A 10,346-nucleotide genomic window follows, 5' to 3' on the forward strand; every position below is an offset into this window, starting at 1 on the left:
TCACGCCCAGGGCGTGTCAGAACCTGCCAGAATGGGCGTGGCTTATCCCTATATAAGCAGACCATTTTGCCATAGAATCAGATTTAATCTACTTCTGCGAACACCTTCTTCACTGATCTCTGAGCCTTCGCCGTCGACGAGCCCCTGCAGCGGAACAAGCGACCTGTTCAGCGGACGGGGCACCTTCAACTCGGCGCCATCTTCCCCTAAATCGCCGTTAACCTGCTGCCATCCGGCAAGATAGAAGGCTTTATATCCTTTTCTGTTACTTCTGTGTTTGCCGTCGCGACACTCTAGAAGCTGAAAGAGCAAATTTTCTACGATGTTGTTTCAAATACCGCGTTCCGGATACACTTCATGTAAAGCCTCTCTGCAAAGCCTTCGATGGAAGAAGCGACGAGGCCAAAGGATGCCTAAACCGAGCAAGCCCACGCTGGCCCAGTCCTCGTGTGCCTCGCTCTCTCCTCGCGAGACCCCCTCACCGGTGCTTTTCTCGTAAACGGATCTATGCCCCTCCTCTCAAGCAGCAGGACTCGTTTCGTTTGGCGCATCTGAGGAAGATGGCGATGACAGCCTGTCTCTGGCTGCCTCTGAGGGAGAAGATTGTCCGGGCTCGACAATTAACCCCGCCCCTCAATCCCAAGCCAGCGGAGACAGCGTTAGAACGAGCGGGGACGCTGAACTTATTCGCGTCCTCACGAAGCTGTCAAGGGCCTCAACATTGAGTGGTCTCCGCTTCAGGAGCCCACCAGCCCGAGGTGCAAGACGAGCTGACCAAATCATGGCGCGCCCCTTACTCGGCTCACTTAAAGATTTCAGCCTCGGCAATGCTCTCAACTATCGACGGCGCTGAGGAGAAGGGCTACAACACGTTGCCCCCCTCCAGAGGAACCTGTGGCTGCGCATCTCTGCCCGCCCACCTCTAGCAGATGGAGAACCAAGGCGGTGCACCTATCCAAGCCCTGCAGAACAACATCTGCCCTTGCTGGTCGCGCTTACACCGCTGCCGACCAGGCTGCATCGCGTCAGGGCCCCCAACCCAAGCTTGTGTTGGACCCTGAGCCTCGGAAGCCTTCCTAGTCGAATGACAGGAGGAAAAAGAGAAGGTTTAAGTCCTGCCGCAGCCAGACCTCCCTCGAAGAAAGCTTGTGCGCAGTTCAGGTGACTGAAGATGTTTTAACTGTAAGTGGGCCCTTTACAAAACAAGCACCCCTACAAACAAACGCTGTTTTAACAGCGACCCGAATAAATAAAAAAAGCACAAAAAGAGAACTTCTCTATTAACTTCCCGAATAACTGCAATCAATTGGCCCGCTGTAAGGCGCCCTGTAAAAAAACAGAAAAACGCTGTTTTTGCGGTAGCTCAAACAGGGAGAGAACTGAGTGTTTTCCTAACAGCCCCCGTTACAGTTCGGCTGGCTGGAAATGTTAAAAAATCAGTCACCAGGCCGTTACAAAGCACACGCCACTGATAGCAAAAACTGCCTTTATAGCAAACCCAAACACACTAGAAAATAATATTTTTCTAGCTCCCATTCTGGCGGGTTCTGATGCGCCCTGGGCGCGAAGCGACCCGATTGGTTCGTGCAGTTGCTGCAGCACAGCCAATGCTGCACTGCGTTTTAAAATAATGGCTTCAATATTCTCGAGAAAATAAGTTTTCCCACTCCGTATAGCTACGAAATACTCGTTCCCTACTCTCAGGGAACCGAGGTTACGTTAGTAACCGAGCACTTTTTCTTTAAAAACACACTGGATTTTCTACTTTCACATTTTGTCTGTTGTTTTTATAGATTTTTTATAATTTATACAAAATTTATAAAATGGTATAAATACAATTACATTGCATTTAAAATTATGTGTTCATATTACTAATCAGTATAATTTAAAATAATCCTTTACAAGTAAAATAAACCAAAAAATACAACCACAAAAATATTTAATTTAAATACCTACATTTTATAACCAATTTAGAGAAAACTATCAGACATGCTTCATTAGTCAAATGCTGAGCCAAATGCTATTTGAGCATTAATTTTAGGAACATAACTTGGAGAGGTTTACTTTTTTGTATATAGCTTGTATGGGCATGTAGAACAAGATGAATCATCAATCAAGAAATCAGTCTTCTCTCATAGTCTGGTACCACTTATATCCTGAAATGTGAAGTTAGAATTCATGTATATGATAATATTCAACAATCATTCCATAATCATATTCCATGTATATGTACTGTAAGTGTGATATTGGTGAGCACATATACTGTACATATAGAACCTACCAGAGCATCCTCATAGCTGTGGATGGTCACAGCTCCCCGATGCTTGAGACAGTAAAGAACAGCATCGTGCACAGTAGCAAAGACACGACCTTCAGTGATGACATCAGAGAAGAAGCCACCACGCTCAAGCTGTTCCACCACCAGTGCTTGAGTGAAAACAATGCACAGGCCACAAATTATAATCATTGACTAAATAAAACATCTGACAGGAAGGCAGATCTTTGAAGTCCCCTGTAACAGTAATGATGATAGACCCCTTACCTTGACAGCCTGCCAAGTAAATATCTACATCGATCTCTCCAAAATCGTGGAATATCTACAATAAGAAATGGTGATGAGAGCTTGGTTGCAATGCAAAGTCACTTTTTCTCTGTTGGACTTTTGAAGTACTTACATTCCTTAATGTTTTAATGGCCACTGTATCAATAAAGTTAGCAGTGGAGAAATCCAATATGATGGAATGGATGTCCCAGGTCCACTTCCCCAGGGATCCCAGAGAAACCCTCTCCAGATCCCTGCTTAAAGTGTCCTCGCTGCTGGAGTCTAGCGTGGTGGTGTCCTCGTCATGTAGATCTGATACTGACCCCAGGGTGGCGGTGTCAGGGTCAGTGCCCTTCAGGTACATCCAGGTGTGACAGCCATCAGATGTCCGTGCTGTCTCAGGTATTACAAACACTGTACTGTTTTCCCTCTCTCTCCAGCCAAGCTCTACCTCTCTGTGCATGTCTCCATTAACTTCATCTTCCAGTGTAAAGACAGACCTTTTGGATCGCCGAGAGGCTTCCCTGAGAGCTCTTTTCTGTAAAGAAAGAATGAAAGTGACAGTTCACAGATTTGAGCTGATGAATTCACTAGGTGTTTAACCATATACATGCTGCCTTCCTGGATACATAGCAACTTAATCATACTGGAGTAAACCTTGTTCTTCTTAAGTGTAGAAAAACTCAGAAGCGAAGACCAGGAGACTTGGCTTATCTTTTAAGCAGGCTTTATTTTCTGTAGTCTGCTAACAAGGTTTACTACAGGAGTTATTTTTAAAGTGACTGTTTTGAAATGCTCTACATTGGCACACAAATAGCACTCTGCACAGGAAACATTTGATTTCAGTAGAGTTTGACATTTTACTGTATATTGCTAAGCTAATATGCATGAATATACACTGCACACACAAATATTATGTAGAATAATCCATTTGCAATTACTATTTTTATTGACGCTTTTCAGTGTTTAAAAAAAAAAAGTTTTATAAAAACAAATTTTGGTTTCACTTTATTTTGATGGTCCCAAATTTTTATAAATATAATATGTTTTCACTGAGCTCATAAAAGTGCATTTTGGGATTGACTTATCCTTATAATTTGGACAATATGAGGTCAAAATCTTTGAGGCAGCATAAGTACCTGTCACATTTTGGGTTTTGTTTCTTGTTCTTGATATTGTCATGTTTCTGTGTCTTGTCATGTGATACCCTGTTTGTCATGTGATCCTGCCATGTGTCTTGTCATTGGTTAATCGTCTGATCATTGTTCACAGGTGTTACGTGTCTTGTAATTAGTCTATGTACAGTATTTAAGCCCTCATGTCTGCCCTGTGTCTTTGTCGAGTATTGAATGTTTCCAGTTTCATGCCTTTGTTTTATGTTTCATTATGTCTTGGTATTAAGGTTGCATTTGGGTTCACTTCAACTTGCCTCCACAGGATTAAATCATTACAGTACCGATATCTTTTTTAACAGCCTTTGCGTCACCCATGCCACCTTTAAATACTGCCTTTGTAAGATCACTAGGTTTTGGAACATACTGAACATATATGATAGTACAGGATTAGGACTAGCTCATGTTAATGGTGCAGTTTATCATATCATTATCCAGTAACCATGGAAAGAGTTAGCAGAGATCTTCTACCTGTCTTTTAGCCTCTCTTTGGGCTCTTCGCTCTGCTCTTCTCTCTCTGCGTCTCTGCTTGGCGTCCTGTCTGCGCTTATAGGTGAGCATTTTCCCAATGTCCAGGCCACTCTGTGGAAACAATAGCAATTAATATGCATCAGCGAAAATAATATAGGTTTATCTTTAAAGACAGTGGTTTCCAAACAGCCCAGTCTCATCCCAAGGCGTCATCTAACTGACGCTTTTGACCATGCGTCAACATGCCGACGCACATGGCACCCTTTAAGCGTCAAAAAAGACGCGCCTCCTAGTGGTCTAACCCTAACCCTACCCCAGACATAAACCTACCCATAACGGAAGCGTCATCTAACTGACGCTAAAGGGTGCCATGTGCGTCGGATTTAGACGCATGGTCAAAAGCGTCAGTTAGATGACGCCCGAGGATGAGCGTCTCATATTGACGTTTAAAGGGTGCCACGTGCGTCGGCATGTTGACGCATGGTCAAAAGCGTCAGTTAGATGACGCCTTGGGATGAGACTGTTGCTCCAAACGTTTTACTCCAACCAACCACAAAAAATATTAATTAGGACCCCTAGGCCTAGTTTTATTTTTAAAACTTTTGTTCTATGGGCACGCCCTAGTTTCTGTAATTAAAACATGACTAAAATATTTAGAGTTAAAATAAGAAAATTCAGAAATGTTTAATTTTTTTACTCACAATTTTTACATAATAAAATAATATGTGCTTGGCATAGTTGTTTTTGTTTATATTTTGTCTTATAAATGATTTTGAGCCCCCTTGGATGTTTGCTGAGGCCTCCTAGTGGGCCCCAGACCCCTGGTTGAGAACCACTGTGACATTCCAAAGTACTGAAAAATAAATACTCTAAGTTCCAAACAAATAATTTTACCTTTTTTTTAAGGGCCTCAAGATAAAGTTCAGCATTAGCAAAGTACATGGTGGCGGAAGAGCGAAATATGGTGATACCTGGTACCTCTCTCACCTGCAAAACAAAAAGAATGATTGTGATAGGTCTGCTAAGGTAGATACATTGAAAATATAAAAGGTCACATAGGCGTAATGAAGTCTTGTTTGCTATTTAAATTGTCTTGATATTTCTGGAGTAATTGTGGGAATGTGATTGATATTTCTTCATTTAGCAGGACTACACAGGAACGTTGAACTGAGGTCTATTTTTGGTTATTTGTCTATTTATTGCAGTTAAAAATGAATGTAATACTCACCTCTTTGTGTGTCTCCATATCTAGATATAGCTCAGTACCAGGGAGGTGTCCCAGTAGAGAATATCTGGGCCTGAGACAAACAGAAAAGTCATGCGATAAGGTCAGATATGAGGCAGTAAGAGAATGAAGCAGATGACAAGAGTGAAACAGTTGAAAAATAAGAAGCAAGGAAAGACTCCAACCGTTGAGTTCTGAAGATAACAGAGAGTAGAGCAAAACCCATGGAGGCACCCAGACCCATATCCAAATTAAAGAGCACAGTAGACACATGTGTCACCAACCATATCAACTACAAACACAAAAACAGAGAATAGAGATGACTAAATAAGTACAGATAAACCAATACTTTGGGTAAGCGATTCAGATTATTCTCAGTAAGCACCACTAAATGCTTGTAGATTTTTGGTGGAGACTGTAACATAACTTACAAGATCAATCTTGCAACTACGCCACAGTGTGACTATGTCATAGTACTGCTTGAACATTCCCTTCAGATTCACAAATACAATGGCAGCAAGAACTGCCTAGAGAGACACACAAAGAATGGAAATTCTAGTCATAAATTATTCATAGCTCACACCAAAATAATGAATCTATAAAGTAAAAATAGCTTGGTAATCTGACTCATAGTCAGCACAGAGGATAGTTTATACATACCTTGGGCAGCTCCTGAAAAAGTGAGCCTAACTTTAGTACCGTCACCAGTACTATTACACCAGACACTACTCCTGCAATCTAAACAAACAGAATGTGATGAGCAAATGTAGATATATAAATGCATGCATTTGCTAAGTTGTATAAATGCATTTGTCTTGCCTGTGTCTTGCCTCCTGTGGTTTCCTGTATAAGACTGCGAGACATAGAAGAACAAACTGAAAAACACTGGAAAAAACCTCCAACTGTATTACTGAGACCCAAAGCCACCAGCTCCTACAACAGTCAGAAAAAGACAGAGATCAGCTGTGTAATGTAGTTATCTGATTGTCTATTTCCATATGTGTTATGGTGATATACCCACCTGGTTGCTTTCTACTTTGTAACCATGTTTCAGAGCGAAGGTTTTGCCCAAAGAGATAGAAATGGCATAACCCACAATGGCTATTGCAAAAGCATCCAACACCACCTCAGAAAAGACACGGGTGTTTGGAACCCCAGGAGGCTGAAGTCTGAGAAAACACATCAGAGCGACCACAGTAATGCATGCATTGCATATCATAATTCATATAACTATTTTTCCAATATTTGATCATATTTGATTTTTTATATTTTCTGAAGAAAATGTGAGTGAGCCAAAACAATGCTGGTGTTGGTTATAATGGCCTTACTATGCAGATGCTAATGTGATGTAAATAGTTTTAACGTGTTGGTAGGTGGTTGCTAGGGTTGTTGCTAGAGTGTTGTGGATGGTTGCCCCAAGTCCCCCAAATAAATGGTAACAATAATAATATTGTAATGCTTGCCTTCCCAAACACCACTAAACTGAGAGAAAAAACAATTATTATTTAGAAATACAAATATTTTTGATGTGAAAACTCACCCACTTGGGATCTCGCCAACGACTGATATCTTATAGCTTTCATTCAGCCGAGTGTAGAATGATATAACGGTCGCCACTACAATCTAGCATAAAAGCATATACAAACTTTTATGAATTTCATGAGCTAAGGGTAAAATGATGTTAATGATTCCTTTGTAGTAAATAAGAAGCCAGACTAGGTGCAATTAGTTATTAATAATATGACGCAAACACTATAATGCAGAGTTGAAATGCTGACTACACAGATTAATAGCACAGAGAGGGCATCAAGGAAAGGCACTACAGACAGATACAACAGAGATACTGGTTTAGAGATTTAATGAATCTCTAAATAAAAATGTTACTAAGTACAACTTATGGGTAGGATTGAATCAAACAATGAAGAAAAGCAGATAGTATTTCACATTTTTTCGATTACATACAGTGCAGAGTTCCACCGGAATAGGCACCAACAGTTTATGCCTGAGCGCACTGTTAAGCTCTTTGGCAGTGATGAGAACCACAATGGCCACAACACTAGCCAGCAGAGTTGGGAGATGAGTCTCTGGCAACAGCCTAACCAAGTCTGCTAGAGTCTACACAGAGAAATTACAGAGTTATACTTAAGTCTGCATGTATTGAGGCATTTACTTCCAATGCATGTTTCAGTTTGTTAGATTGTACTCACATAGACAATAGACAGAGGTCCATTGAAGCGCTTGGGTGAGACTCCAAGGATGTACTTTAACTGGGCTACTACAGCATGAGCGGAGGCGGCTGTGGTATAACCTCTGACCAACGGCTCTGAAAGATACGTACCAACAAAACCAAACTGCAGCAAGCCTAATACAACCTAAGAGTGAGAATGCAAGATTGTATTTAATTCCAATGTGAAAATAATATATTATAATTCATGTGCAATAAATGATATATGTACAGTAGTTTGTGGTCGATTAAGATTTAAGATTAAGTTGAGACTTTTCATTATTTTCTTTTTTTAAGTTTCTTATGCTCACCAAGGCTGCATTTGTTTGATCAAAAGTACAGTAAAACATTATTAAATATTAATATAATAAAATATTATTATAATTTAAAATAACCATTTGTTTATTTATTTTTAAAAGAAAATCAGCAGCCATTACTCCAGTCAATAAAGTGTCACACGATCCTTTCGAAATTATTATAAGATGCTGATTTGGTGCTCAAAAACCATTTCTTATTATTATTATTAAACTGTTGTGCTGCTTAATATTTTTATGGAAACTAATATCTTTGATTAATAGAAAGTTCAAAAGAACAACATTTATTTGAAATAGAATTCTTTAACATTGTAAATGTCTTTACTTTCACTTTTGATCAATTTAATGCACATTTGCCGAAGAAGTATTATTTCTGAAAACAAACTTATTGATCCAGAATTTCTGAATGGTAGTATGTATATATATATATATATATATATATATATATATATATATATATATATATATATATATATATATATATATATATATATATATATATATATATATATATATATGATTACTCTATGTATATTTATAAATGACATGGCTTTAGGTATATACATTTTGTGTGTTTGCACCAATCTGGGTTTGTATTTGTTTTTATTTATCACCTGAATAAGTCCTCCCAGTACAGTGGTGGAAACAGCAACCTGTACTCTGTAGAAGTCCCTAGATACGATATCCACCTCTTCAGTCACATTAGTGCCATTGTAAATAAGGAAATCTGCATCTGGGGCAAGTCTCTCTGTCACACTACTAATCATAATACTGAGGATAGTAAATGTGCCTACGCACACACGTGCGTGCACACACACACACACACACACACACACACACACACACACACACACACACACACACACACACACACACACACACACACACACACACACACACACACACACAAACAAACAAACACAAAAGTCACTTAAAGTCAGAACATTGTGAAGTTCAATGAAAATAGACAATGTACACAGGATTCAAGCAGAAAATAATCCATTTAGACAAAATAAAATCAACTAAAGTTAATAATTTTCATTAGTGTTCACATATAAATTAGGCTCTCACCTATGGAGATGTGTCTGGAGGTGCCAAAAATAAAATAAATTAATGGAGGATAGAGGGATGTGTAGAGTCCAAATACTGGAGGCAACGAGGCCAACAAAGCATACGCCATTCCTAAAACACACAAATACAAGGTCTCAAACAAAGATTATCCTGTATGTTTCAGTCATTAAAAAGTCAAGAAACATGCTTTTACCCTGTGGAAGGTGCATAATGCCCACACTAATGCCAGAAATGAGATCCGGCATGCCATAATCCCAGACGGAGTAACGGGGCAACCAGGACAGAACAGGCAAGAAACCAACTATGGTACGTTTCAGTTTGGGTACTGAACAGCTAAAAAAAAAGAAAGAAAAGAAAACACTTAAAAACAATACTGATTTTATTCAGTTGCTTTCATGGCTATATCTTACCTGAGTGATTTCTTCAGCCAATGGGAGATGGGAAGGTTGGTCTGGGAATGGTCCGTTCTCTGTGATCGCTCTTTCAGCCTCTGTTCATCTATAACCTCTCTCTGTATACAATACTCTGCATTTCCTGAGTTCATTTTCTCTATTTTGTGCAGTATAGCTACTATAATAAGTCTGTGTCAAGATAAAAATTAATTATAAAGCACAAAATTACACTGACCTAAGTACATCAATACAACTTCACAAAGCTTTCTGCGTGACAGTAATCTCTGATATCCCTCTAAAGGTGTGTGAGATATTTCAAAGGGGAGATAATGAGGTTGGTTGAAGCTGTGTTCTACTAATCATTAACTTAAGAACAAGAAATAGGATGTAATTATTTTAATGGATACATACAATTTCAGAAGCATTAAATGAGCAAAGCAAGCTAACAAGAATATTGCCAATGTGCATGTCATTATAGAAAAATGTAATTATAAAAAGCCCTGATCGTTATCTCTCAGCTCGTCTTATTTTAGTGAAAATGCTGACTCAGACTTTCCTCCTGTGTTCATTAGTAGCTACTTTGTGCACTCTAAGGTAAACTGCAATGGAAACTTTTTCTGTTCCAGTAGAAAATTCCGTTGTGATCTGCAGCATATTATGAATGAATGACTCCCCCAACCCCCCCCCCAAAAAAAAACAGGACAGGAAGAGATGTTTTGACATCATTCATCCTGTAAATTTGCAACACATGAAGTGGTCACATGAAGGGGGGGTCTAAAGGTTTAACAGCTCTCTTCTGTGGTTAATATATTAATAATTGAGTAGTGTAGGCCTCTGACTTGTACTGATTTCACTTGTGGTCCTATTTTTACATTGGAAAAAAAATAGGGGGCGTAGGGTGGCTATTTTAAGATATCGGTTTGTACAGTTGGCAC

The 10,346-nt window shown here is 39.5% G+C and overlaps 1 protein-coding gene across 1 annotated transcript; it reads right to left on the minus strand.

Moving 5' to 3' along the window:
• Positions 1–1,956: 1,956 nt before the first annotated feature.
• slc26a6l1 (solute carrier family 26 member 6, like 1) lies at positions 1,957–9,756 on the minus strand. Its single transcript, XM_077198248.1, has 19 exons — positions 9,430–9,756; positions 9,213–9,352; positions 9,020–9,130; positions 8,563–8,738; positions 7,618–7,782; positions 7,373–7,525; positions 6,951–7,033; positions 6,432–6,579; positions 6,230–6,343; positions 6,071–6,148; positions 5,842–5,937; positions 5,596–5,702; positions 5,414–5,483; positions 5,080–5,172; positions 4,186–4,296; positions 2,676–3,080; positions 2,543–2,597; positions 2,282–2,427; positions 1,957–2,156 (listed from the first exon to the last, which is right to left on the minus strand). The coding sequence occupies exons 1-19, from the start codon at positions 9,561–9,563 to the stop codon at positions 2,133–2,135; spliced, it is 2,409 nt and encodes an 802-aa protein (XP_077054363.1). The 5' UTR covers positions 9,564–9,756; the 3' UTR covers positions 1,957–2,132.
• Between the last annotated feature and the right edge of the window lie 590 nt (positions 9,757–10,346).

Source organism: Siphateles boraxobius, unplaced genomic scaffold (assembly GCF_051911475.1).
Source record: "Siphateles boraxobius isolate OS27281-9 unplaced genomic scaffold, OSU_SipBor_1 41, whole genome shotgun sequence".
Lineage (NCBI taxonomy): Eukaryota > Metazoa > Chordata > Actinopteri > Cypriniformes > Leuciscidae > Siphateles > Siphateles boraxobius.